The sequence below is a fragment of the Lytechinus variegatus genome, chromosome 10 (genome assembly GCF_018143015.1).
Source record: "Lytechinus variegatus isolate NC3 chromosome 10, Lvar_3.0, whole genome shotgun sequence".
Classification (NCBI taxonomy): domain Eukaryota; kingdom Metazoa; phylum Echinodermata; class Echinoidea; order Temnopleuroida; family Toxopneustidae; genus Lytechinus; species Lytechinus variegatus.
The window spans coordinates 18,565,099-18,578,686 of NC_054749.1; the positions used below are offsets into that span (position 1 = coordinate 18,565,099).

At 37.3% G+C, this 13,588-nt stretch overlaps 1 protein-coding gene across 1 annotated transcript; it reads right to left on the reverse strand.

The window, feature by feature from the left end:
- Positions 1 to 1,461: 1,461 nt before the first annotated feature.
- Positions 1,462 to 9,383, reverse strand: LOC121422660 (N-acetyllactosaminide beta-1,6-N-acetylglucosaminyl-transferase-like). The gene is made up of 2 exons (XM_041617822.1): positions 8,597 to 9,383; positions 1,462 to 3,104 (listed from the first exon to the last, which is right to left on the reverse strand). The coding sequence occupies exon 2, from the start codon at positions 2,916 to 2,918 to the stop codon at positions 1,491 to 1,493; it is 1,428 nt and encodes a 475-aa protein (XP_041473756.1). The 5' UTR covers positions 2,919 to 3,104; positions 8,597 to 9,383; the 3' UTR covers positions 1,462 to 1,490.
- Positions 9,384 to 13,588: the final 4,205 nt, after the last annotated feature.

Sequence of the window (13,588 nt, forward strand, 5' to 3'; positions counted from 1 at the left end):
TGTTCAATCTCTAGAGTGTTATTTTAACACCTCAGGGTGTGGTCCTCTATTAACACCAATTGGTGTCAGTTTTAACACCACAGTTCTTACAGTGTTGCAGTAAGGATAGTAAGGTCATAAATCTTCATTAATCCTTAACATGCAACATTAGTTTGTATTGAAAAATCATAGATTTTCTCTATATTTTTAACAGTCTTTTAGAAAAAAATGGAAAATCCCTGCTTGGTATAAATAAATGGAATTCTGTCCACATAATTATACATACACCATCAAAGAAATATGACGTCATGGGATCAAAATGGTAAAATCTCTAACAAGATTTGTGGTACTTCAAAAATTTTCCCAAATGACGTGCATGTTGGCTAATATCTCTATTGAGTAAGACAAAGATAAGCCAGGTCAACAAAATAAAGTCTTCCAGTACTGATTAACAAATTAAATTGTTAACTATTGAAATTTAAATTCTGAAGAAAATGCAAAACGAATGACCGATTACGAGATTTGCAGTGATTTGTATCATGGTAATACGTATGCAACAAATCAAAGGACATGTTCACCCCAACAAAAAGTTGATTTGAATAAAAAGAAAAAAAAATCCAACAAGCATAACATTGAAAATGTCATCAAAATCGGATGTAAATAAGAAAGTTATGACATTTTAAAGTTTTGCTTAATTTCACAAAACAGTTATGCACATCCTGGCTGCAAATGAGGAGACTATGGCGTCATCCACTCACTATTTCTTTTGTGTTTTATTATATGAAATATTCTAATTTTCTCCTCATTGTCAAGTGATCATGGGGTGGACTTGACCTTTAACCTTCTTTTCCGAACATTTATTTTTCTCGTTTCAATCCTTGCTAAGAATATTGAATATATTCAATATAAGTATAAGTAAAAACTGACAAGCTTGTTCGCTTCCATCCCTCGCTTGCGTAAGGCCTTAATTTGTTCTCCAGCATTTTTAAATACCCTTTAATTCCCTTAAGGGAATTGGTTAACATTGGTTTGACTTTTAAAAAATCTGAGCTAGAAGGTCACACTTGTCACCTGTGTCTGTGTTATGTTCCACAAATGAAGCCCAGAAAAAATTGCGTTCGAAAATGATTATTTAGTGCTTCGAAACTTGAATTATAAAGTGACCGGAAACACCAACTTAATTTCATCCCATACACTTATGTGAACTATTTAGGTGTCTATAAGACGCATATTTACAAAATCGGGGTTTGCCTTGTAGTTTTAGCTTTTCATTCTCAATAATGGTTATTTTCATGGTTTATTAGTTCTAATACATGCACTTGTACACATCTTGGTTTGAGAATTTTTTAAATCGGCTGCTCACAAAGTTAAACAATAACTTTAAGGGAAATGTTCTCACATACTGCTATGACGTACTCAAGGAGATTTAGATGTAATTATGGAAAATCATACAAAATTGAATGGCAAAAAATTAGTTTTTTCGATTTATAGTACTTGGACAATTATTGCAATTAAGGAAACATATTTTTGCTCGGATAATCCCGAACATATTCAGACAGTGATTCCGGAAAAACCGTCCTGTAGTCTAAGAATTCTTCCAAACACTGCAACGTGATTGGATCATAACTGTAATAGAGTTTGTTGACAAATATATGCGGTTGGCTTGACAAATAAGGCAGATAACCGGCTCCGATCACGCAAACAGCTCGAACGTACTTGCCGACGCACGGTGCATAGTAATCAGAATTCGTCCATCGGATGAATCGAACATTCGATGCCCAGGTTGAGTTCGGATACCCACCTGGAACCCCCGGATACCGGTTTAATGTAACCCACAGATGTTCATCCGGGCTGAGTGAATCCTTTAGATAAACTATTATGTCATTTGCTTTTTTATCTGTAAGGAGATGTACAACATACTCCTTTGTTGCAGCATAGTACGCATTCCCAAAGTACATTTTGGCATTGTGAGGTGGATCGGGTTTTTCAATATTGGTTCGAATGACTTCACCCCGGATAACCTCATGTTTGAATTTAGTCCTACCAATAAACCATTGAGTCTGCTCTGGGAAAATACCCGGTATATCGTTGAGACCATTGTACGCTTTCATCTGTCTGACAATTTCGAGATTGGTTTTGAGCGGGAAATCCTGTCCACAAAGATTGATCACATATTTCCATTCGTGCTTCACGAGGTCTCTCATGCAGTTGACATCGGCCTGCACTCGGCTAAATCCGGCGTACTGTACATTCTCAAGTTTGGAAGCGACGAATACATTATCGAAACAGGCGGCAAGATTACGAATGGCTTGGTGAAAAGCCGGTCGAGATTTGGTATCGATATGGATACAGTAGAAATTCTGTGGCTGGTAAATAACTCGGAGGAGACGTTCAATTTGGGCCGCTTCCTTGTGCCCAACGATAATATACGCAAGAGGGTACTCCGATTCTTCAACCGATAGCGCTCTGAGCGGATATCGGCGATGTCGTCTGTATAACGGACAATCCTTGGTCCAATTCACCACCTCTTCGTCACAAGGGACCTTCACTTCTTCCCGTCGGATTGTCTCGTATGCCTGACGTATGATTGTCTGATTATTATGAACAATGCCAGAACAATTGACATCGTAGTGTTTATGATATCCGGGTGAGTTGTATAAAGAGTTCCAAGTGCCTGATTTGAAGGTGGATTGCAATTCTGGGCTTGGAACTCGTCCACAACCCGCGTCTTGACAGCTTACACCGTTCTCCGTATCATCACGAAGAGCTTGATGCCGTACGACAGATTGTTCGTCAAAGCACTTTTTATCGGTTTCGGAGGCATTTTGCTCGGGGTTAAGAAATCCGAAAGATATAATGAAATATAGGACACAACAGACCCCGAACAGACTCGCTAACTTACGAATAGATAGTTTGCAAGCTCGTCTTTTCCCTCCCATCGTGGTTCTGTCAGTAAAAGCACGAATGCCGGTCGAATAGGATTGGTCCAATGTTTGTTCCTTGGGAAACGCTTTCAATGTCAGAAGTCTTGAGGCCGACTGCGCAGTAAGTCGTTAGTAGTAAAGTTTAGTTCATCTATCATTTCCGCTCTTCGGGTGTACGGCATTTCTTGTCGTCTGTAGATACTGTAAAATTAAATAAGATAAATCATTATGAGAATCTGATATATGGAAGACTCCACTTATCACATGTATTATATAACCTTATACATCTTATGTTATTTATATTATTACTCATTCTACATAAGGCCTGATTCACTACTTTACTGAAAAACCCATTTGTAGTTGGCTACATTCAGTGTTAAGACCACAAACTGCGGTGTGAGATATATATACCCCCATAGTGTACACATTGGAAATTCAATTTATCCCAGGGGGGCGGGGGTCACTTACATTGACGAGTGGATACCATGCGCGACCAGAAAAACACGTAAAAGGGATTTCTTTTTTACGATTGGGCACGTTACGTACGTAACGTGATAAGGGTGTCAAAAACACAAAAATAATGGAAAAAGGGTATCTATTTCGCTAAGAAAATTACGTGCTTAGGGTCGAATTTGCGGGGATGATAAAACAGAATTAAAATGTTTTATAAAGGATGTCCTTTTGCCCCAACACTTCATGTTTAGAGTTGGATTTGCGCGAGGTGTAGAAGGTGGGGTCGTACTAAACCAAATAAATAAGGTAAAGCCGACGACCGAAGGACCCGTATCAATAAAGCATTCCTGTACTTGTTTAGGGGTTCATTTCAGGGAATATTTGCCAATAGTATCGTTTTGTTTCCAATACTTGTTAAGGGTAGGGTTTCACGCGCCAATACTTGTTAAGGGGTGCATTTCAGAATATGGAAATTACGCGTTTAGGGTGCTTTTCGAGACCCCATGTTCGCGCATGGTATCCACTCATGAATGGAAGTGGCCCCCCCGGGCAAATAACACTATAATTGCATGGGTTTAAAGAGTTTGGTATCTAACTATGTTTTACGGTGCTTCAGTTAAAACGATCAGTTTTTTAACCAAAACGAGCGGTTTGAGTACGACGACATGCTTTCACACCGTGGTTACCCAATGTGGTCGCTGGGTGCGGTCTCTGCGACCGTATCTTGGTGTGAAAGCAGTATCAGTTAACATTGACATGTCTCACGGAACCTTGCATTCCATACAAGTGAAGCCTAACTTCTTGTTTAGTCTGCGAGTTAAACTTGCGCTTTATCCCACCCCATGGTTTTGCAGCGAGCGAGTACACTCTAAGACAATTCTAGAATAATTCCTTGTCTTTGTCCCGTGTTAGCCTTAATGTTCTCCAGATAAGCAGGAAAAATGTTTTATACATCAAGGAACTCGTTCAGGTTTCTTTGATAACATATCAGCATATGGGGTTCTTGATGGTATAAATGAATGGGTTCGTCACACCTTTAACATGATTAATAATGCTATATAGGCTCATCATTGCCCTGCATGGGAAGCGGAGGTGCTGGGGCTGCTGTGGTTATATTCCATAGTCTCACGCCCTAGAAATATGGTTGGTATGCTAAAAGGGTAGAGATGTTAGCGAAACGCCTTTTTCTTTTCAAATTTAAACTAGCAACAAAAAATCGTTCCCGGGGCCCCGTGCAGGTTACTGCTATATATTTTTCATACGTTTTAGTATATCATGTTCAAGTGAGTGCGTAATTCTGAACTCGTTTGCTTGAAGCGCTTAGTAACACTATGTATGAAGTGCTATATTAATACAATTATATTATTCATTATAATTTGGTTGATCCTTCTATTTTGAACTCCATGCACATCCTTCCATGTGACCGCTTTGTGGCCTACATTTTGAGGATATATGACTCAAAACGTTCATTTAAAGTTTCTCCATTTTTATTTTATACATAGGCCCAATTGTGCTACTAAAAAGCCCTTGAAAACTGATTCTTAGATAATTTTTGCTTATTGCATGTCCCGTTAGCCCGCGAAGAACCATCCCTCCCCGCCCCCGACCCCTGCCAAAAAATCAGCTGTATTTCATCTTGTATGAAAAGTGTGTCCTTATTTGTGGTAATAACCTCGTTTGTGCTTGTCAGAAGATTTAAGAGACAATTACGTCATTTTTGTGCAAGTGAAGACATTTTCTATATCTCCTGTTTATAAATCTCCTGTTTATAAATACATTTTTATAAATTTGTATTTGTAAACAATGTCCGAAGAAATAGACTAACTACATTGTACAGTGTTGTAGGCATATGTCCCTCATCATTTCTGAGTCCGCCCCTGGCTGTCACCTTGAAAAAAATATGAATGAATGATATAAAGTCTATATTGAGCCCCATGAATTTTCATCAAAACCAGAAAAGTCATTGATAACGTAGTTTTTCTTTCAATGACAGAATAAATGACTAAGAATATGTTGAGAGATCCGTTAGCATTTGCATGGTATTGCTATAACCAGGACATACATGCTAGAACGTAAACACCATTGAACTGAATTTTTAGTAAGATATTCATAAATATTGTGAACATATTAAGTAAAGTTCAAAACTCCAAAGTACATCATTATCTCGTTAGTTGGGGTGGCAATAAAAATCGCCCTGTGGATTTAAAAGTGACATATTCAAGCCTGGGACCCATCATGAGTCGCTTTCCGACAATATAGGAAATATGAATAATTATATGACTTTGCAGGAATTCAGGTCATTACAATTTTCTTTCATTTTAGAGAGAGCACTAACGCACATATGGGGGGGGGGCTTTGTAATAAAAATGTTAATTTTTTCGCTCGCTCGCAACTTCTTATTAGTTTCATGCGATACGCCATGTCGAGCACCCCCAAAATTTTTGGCTCATTACGCCACTGAGATAGGGTATGTAACTTCGTCAATAATTTGGTCGACAAGTATACGGTCGACCATTGTATCCATGCTTGGAGGTATGGGTCGATGTTTTCTTCCCTGAAAATCTGACATGTCTGAGAAGCAAAAGTTTGAGGAATGTATGATGTTGACGAGTTGGTGATGAAAAATCAAGAAAGCGCCGAAATTAAAGACATGTCCATGGTTGACGGAAAATCCTTAGAACGAAAGTAGGCCCTAATAAATAAAGGAGGGGAATTATATGTTCTTAAACTATGTACTGTATAGAAAAAGATACAAGAACCCTTTCAGACAAGAGCTTGGTGGATTATCTATTAGAATTTATAGAGTATGATAAGACGTTAGAAGGAATTCGTTTGAATTGCATGGATGCTTTTTTAATGAACACGTCTTTGTTAAAATAAAGTATTCATTGAAATTCTAACTTAATTTATGCTCCTCAGAAAATGTATGTTTAATTGAATAAAAAAAATATTCGAGCATTTGATAAGTTTTCATATTGCAACAGGGGAGTGAGGAGGGGTAAAGAGGGAAAAGATAAGAGAGAGAGTGAGAGGGAGGTAGGGATAGAAAATATGTCGGAAACATTGACTAAATATAATGTTGAAAATGAATGAAGGAAAGAAAATAATGAAGAGTGTATTAATCGTAAACATAAAGGAACGAAAGAAAGAAAAAGACAGAAAGAAAAAAGAATGAATGAATGAATAAAAGAATGAATGAATTTAACTCATCATGTCTCATGATTCAGTTCCGTTTTCCCTAAACTGGTCAAGCACGGGATGGTAGGAGGATGCGAAGTAGGTGGGTGGGGTTTCACACTAAATGCTCAATATAGCCATGATAATGTGTCACTGCAGTTTACTTCCTCAGCAACTGAAAGACCTGGGGCCTACAGGTATAATCGTAACACTAAATCTACATTTTGTTGTACTTTTGTTGTATCAGCATTTTATATTTTTCTTATTATAATTGTACACAATAATTGTGTCCCTTTTGTACACAATTAGCCCCTAGACATATCTACTGATAACAAACTTTCGTGGAAATATTATATTGAAAATATTTGTAAAGCGATTTCACGCAACATTGGCATAATAAATAAACTGAAATTTCATTTTCCACCACGAAAACTATTAATGCTTTTAATATACCATATTTGAATTACGGCATTCTTGTTTGGGGGCAATACCCACCAAGTTTTTATTAAACAGACTTCATTTATTGCAAAAGAAGTCTCTCCGTAAAATCAACCATTCTTCATTTCTTTCACACACAGACCCATTGTTTGCTGAAAACAAGCTGCTAGAAATAAATGATCTACATGTATATCTGTTTCACCATGGACCTGGTTTCACTTAGGCCAATTTATGTATAAATATAATAACAATTTACTTCCTCATGCACGTATTTGATTCAATGTTCCCTCAAAATCGTTCAATTCATCATTACCCTATATACGAGACAGTCTAACGAGTTTCATTTATCTCTTTTAAGAAGACGGTTAGCTAAAAAAAAAAATTATGTATGATTGCCCGAGATTCTGGAAACCCAGTTAGTGAAGATATCATTAAAAGCCCATCCCTCTATTTTTTTTAAATGAAACTTAAAAATGATTTTCTGAAACGTAACGGCAATTGTAATCAAATTCGTGTGATTGCTTACAACGTGGTGCATATTTTTTCCACCATGAGAGTAAATTAAACGTGGAAGTTGGAATGATTATTACTGTTGCAGATTAGATATACATGGTTTTCAAACTTGGAAGAAATAAATTATGTGGTTGGGCGAATGACAATTCAAAACGTCTTTCTATGAAGACACCTTCCTTGAATAGATGCTGGTAGGATCAAATGGGACAGAAATTCTTTAACATGTTTAATGGGCTTGATATTGGACCGAATACAAACAATATCACTGTTATTCCTTTGAATGAATTCATTTCTATTTTATCGTATCATCTCATTTTCCAAATGCCTCTCCACAAGGGCACACATTGAGATAGTTCCCAGTTTGTTTGCTTGCTGTTGTTGTTTGGTGGGGATAATTTCACTCAAATAGAAAATGTAGGCTTATCAAACTTGTTTATCTCCAGTCGGAATAATATAAGATTGAGATAAACACCGACATTTATTACACGTGTATATACCCATCAAGCCTTTAAGTTTGAACTCTGCAAAATGACTATATACAATCACACTGCGGGCTGAAAATGAATACAGTTACTTTATATAGATTAATAGAGTAGTCAAAATACTGTACAAATTAACATGAGAAAACGTAGATTGTGGAGTATATTATGCAAATAGAACATGTTTGATTGCAATGAGCAGTGCATGCATAAGAGCAGAACGAAATGTTGAGTAATTAACCATCAAGTTTCTTAATATCCTCATACATGTCATATTTGAATCCCCATTTCTGTGAATTACACCATTAAATTTACTAATACATGACTGTACTTCCAACTTTATTTTGTACTACATTATCTTCTGTTTTAAGGCGTATTTGGGCATTATTCAGTGGAATGGACATATACGCATTCCTAATGGTCATATGTAGTAATCATTAATAAAGCGAAATTCTAAACGGTCAGGCGTCATGCAGCCCTGGGTGAAGAAAACATCCGCAAACGAGAAGGTTTTGAGAGCTAGACAAAAGGATAAAAACATGAAAGCGACAAAGAAGGATGTGACATGATATATTGGCCCTATAGACAAACAAACGAGTGGAAATAAACAACTTTCACACATTAATACATTACCTGAAGGCACCTGGAAGAAGCTGGCAATCGACCCAGTATACAGTGTCACTGATCTTCAATCCGTTAATCATTTATAGGAGTCTAAACATTGACGTCGAATCATAACCTGCCAACGGCCCATTTTCATATTCTGCATGTATTTCCTCGTCTGATAATGGAGTATTTCCTCGGTAGGGCTGCTAGTCGATCCATATTGCCTTACAATAATTGTGCATTATTGTCGAATGCCGGTATCTGGACAGTATAGGAGCTTAAAAGTGAACCAACTGAACTGAAAGCGATCGAACCCCGTTGGTATATTGCAATTGTTGACTAAAGTACCATAGCCAATATAGACACAGCAAACTTAGGGTGAATTAATTGGTCGGGCGCACGGCTCTCACACTGGTCTATTTATCATCCTTTCAGTTTCGTTGCTCTATACAGTCAAAGTTGAAATGTGGATTTTTAAAAGCTCGAAGTCCACAAAAACAAGGGCACAGACAGACACTCTCTATATACACCTAATTGCCAGCTATCTATTACTAGCACGTAGCCCTCATTCATGCAGTGCGGTATGAAACGGGAAGGGAAGATCCCTGGATTCGATTCGATCAGAGCATATCCTGTTCAATACACCACTCGCTGGTCTGCACTAATCATCAGATACGAATTCCGAAATCATGTCTCTCTTGAATATGGGTTGCTTGTACGCCGTCACCCATGAACAAGCATCGATACAAGAGCAAGCTTCTCTCCGCGCGCACTGCAGCATGCACTCAGGCTGCTGGCGGGAAAATATTAATTTCAGGATAAACATTAACGCTGTCAGCGAGAAACCGAAGAGTGTGTTGGTTGCGGAAACCAAACCGTCCATCAAAACGGAATCAAATATCTAATGGAGACGTCACTTCCTTATAGCGACCAAGCTTTCTTTAGTATCAATATCATTTCTTTGCGCATGCACAGAATGACACATAGACAGATATATACATTCTTTAACAAATGAAGAAAAAAACATTACGATTTCTGCGTTGCATAAATCATAAACAAGTAATGTATTCGAAGCGCCATGGCGTCATGCGTATGCCAAAGAGCTTGGCAAGTCATCCACATATGTTACAAAGATTGTAATCACATTTTAGATCATTAGGCATGGGTGACAGACACACTGTAGTTTTATTTTAATCATAAGCTCGGTAAGCAGTGAGTCCCCATATGTTGGTATAGAATTATATTGATTCCACCGAACGAAACTTGTGCGTTAATGCAGTCTTTGGCATCAGTGCATGAAAAGCATCTGTTTGCAGCACCACTTAAGGAATCCGGGGCTAAAGGTGTCGAGTATGTTACAACGATGCTTGCTGGTTCATATAGAGCTCCATTTATCATCATGCATGATAATATATGCGTCGGCCTTATGCCAAAAGGGCCTTAACCCGATTTTAGGGGTTCTGAATATTTTATAATAAATTTAACACATTTCATGTAAAACTTAATAACTTAACACGTTTATCGAAATTGGCTTCAAAAGCAAAAAAACGACCACAAACTTTTAATTATTAGAGAGGCCAAAACCTTTAAACGCCATTATCTCGGAATGGCCAAAAGCAGTTAAGGCCCTTTTGGCATAAGGCCGACGATATATGGGTGTGTGTGTGTGCGTGTGTGTGTGAACTATTTCATTCACGGCCAACAAATCTTATAATTCCCCTTTGAACTGAAAAACTTGATATTGCTGCTGCTGCTGCTGATGATGGTGATCATGACGGTGATGATGATGATGATGGTGATGATGATTGATGATGATGATGATGATGATGACATTGATTATGATGATGATGATGATGATGACAGTGATTATGATGATGATGATGATGATGACGACGACGGTGATGATGATGACGGTGATGATGATGATTATGATGACAGTGGTGATGATGCTGATAAAATGATACCAATAGACCTACTTGTGAAATAATAGTGGCAACATCAACATTGATAAACAGCATAATAAAAACATTGATGATAACACTGTCAATATTGTAGTTTGCATACATTAACACAACAGAAGCCGTGGTATTCCGGTAACTATGATTTCACATAGATTTAGTAATATTGGTATAATATTTTGATAAATTGAGAGGGGTGGGGGATTTGGAAAAATGCATAATGTGTTAGGCATTTGGCGTTATTTTCCCAACACCATAGACCTAAATATTCATATAGAGTGCATTTTGAAAATGGTTCGCCAGGGCTACGTCGCCAATTTCACAATCTGCCAGTGAGACCAATGGCGATAAAAATTAATATTCCTTTCATCATTTTGTTTAGGGCGCGCTGAGGAACCAACGCGTGAGTGGTGAAATTAAGAGCAATGTCAAACATAAGACTAACATTTCATCGCAAATATCACTTACCGACAAGCTCGAACGAAACGTTTTAATGTAAAGAGTTATCGATCTACAGTCTCTTTTTGCCGACTGCTAATCACTAATAGTGGTTAGAGTTGACGGTTAGTGTCATAACGCCAGTTATGTCACCCCTTCATAAGAGAGAAAGAAGTAAAACTGATGGGGAATTGGAGGAAACGGTGTATTTATCGAGAAAAAACAATACCTGAAAATTATAATAAAAAAAATAAATTTTCTTCTTTTGTCGCGCTTTATTTCCAGAATCTGTACGTCATTATAAGACGCAGTAGACATGAACATATTTTTCTGTGATTTTGAAAATCAAGTTTTTGTTGTTGAGTATTTTAGCTTTGGAGAAGGTAATGTCAGCTTAAATCATGGCTAGCTCAGGTTAACACATTCTGTTCATGTAGTGTTCGCGATTGACACTAATTGGCAGAGATTGATTTTTCTTTTCAACTAATTCACCTAGTATAACCACTTGGCCTGATTAATTCCCGGCCTCTTATAGGCCATTATCATCTTTTTTCCCCTTCTAATTTCCAGTAATGCTTTGGAATTTCATCCAATATCCGCTAGGCTAACATTGACGTACTAACCAGCTAAAGGACAAAGTCACGGATTGACAAAACAACAAATTGATATATCTATAATGAATTTATCTATAGTCCTTAGAGGGAAGTTTACACTGATAATAAGTTGGTTTTAAGTCAGTTAATTCCTTCAAAAAAGACTGAAGCAGTTTTTATCTGAAGTATGCGTATAGTCATTCATATACTGTAAATTGTCATTTTTTGTTGCTTTGACTCAGTTTAAATACTTTGTTCATGTCATGTTTATCTTGCTATTTCTTTACAAGCTACATAATGTTTTGGGATCTGCGCATGTACAAGGCCTCATGTTTTTTTTTTTTTTGCAGTCACCTGTTTCATTTTCATTTTTACCTTTGCTTGTTAATAATTTTGCATATTTTGTATTATGTATATATGTTTTTTTACCGAAAATGAAATAAATGCGAATTGAACTTAATTGAATAATGGGTTTATAATATAAGGCTATTATGGTCAAAATGCTGTTTTGGGGATATGATCGAGGGCAGCAGCAACCAAATTTACAGTAATTGGGGACTCAAGCTGATGATATTCAGTGTATATGACTAACTGCAAAAACTCTGGTGTTGATTTAACACCAGCCCGGAATCTATATGTCCACACCAGAGCAGTGTTAAACAACACCAGTTTCGTTTTAACACCAGATAGGTGTTTATACAACACCAGTCAGTATTAAAACAGCATCGGTTTGATTCCAAACTGGTGTTGTTTCAATACTTCTCTGGTGTGGACATAATAGATTCCGGGCTGGTGTTAAATCAACACCGGAGTTTTTGCAGTGTAGGGTAATATACTACCTTTAAACATTGTTAGATGAAATAAAATCAAAGAAATTAAGCGCAGGATGTAAGGCATTTGGGAATGAGAGTTAAAAATAAAACCACTCTGAGCTCAGAACACCTCATAATCAGATTTGGTATCGATTTGTCACCTCACGGAGTTCATCCTTTACTCAAAGAAATATGATTTGTTTTGGAATGGATGGTTTAATCAGAAAACCCAATCAAATCATGGAGTCTTCTCGTCTTCGCCCTCCAATCTTTGTAATCAAGGCATGAATTCGTCTCGTAATTGGAACAAGATAGGGCCACAGGAGCCTGATTTATGTCATTCCAAGTCATCAATGTAAAAGAGGGAGGGGGCGATCCAGGGGTTGTTGGGGGTTTGGGTAGAACCACCCACCATCAATCGGCGGGAATTTATGACTATCTCATCGAAAACAATCATGGAGACACTTCCTTCTTTTCAGTATAATCATGGTATAATCATTATTGTTATGTTGAAAGTTGGTGTTGAACATTTATTTTGGATGAGTAATTCCTCTTGATTCTTGAAAGAGCGCACGTTAGATTGGAAGTTCCTGGCGTAAAGTGTGTGCGTGTGTGTGTGTGTGGTGGGGGGGGGGGGGTTCTGCTGCCCTTTATTTTCTTATAATTCTTTCTAGCGAAAGTAGCATCATAACATTCTAATTTCAACATCATGTATGAATATCATTGGATTTCATGTGAATCTGTCGATTTCATACATTTATTAACAATTCAATTGTTGATCTATTTTCTCGCTCGCTGAACTTCCTCGCAAATTGTAATAATAAATAAAACCTCAACCCCTTTATCTTTATGGTCTTATTAGGTCACTGGTGGGAGGAGCTATACCCACCCCTACAATTATCTGAGCGATCCTCGTTTGTCTCTTAGCAACACTTCTTGAGGGTTCAATTAGCTAAAGTGAAGAGTAAGGGTCGAATTGAGATAGCACATTGCCCGAGGATAGATGATACAACAGGAAAGTGTGATAGAGATATTTCGGCCCTTTCGATATTTTCATTCACGCCTTGAATGATTTATTCATGTCTTTTTATTTATTTATTCCAAGAAGTTAATTTCGATTCCATCACTGCAATCGAGATTTACGACTTGTATACAAAAAATAGAAACATCCACGCCAACATGAATACAAAGAGGTTAACAGATGATAAAAATAGATGA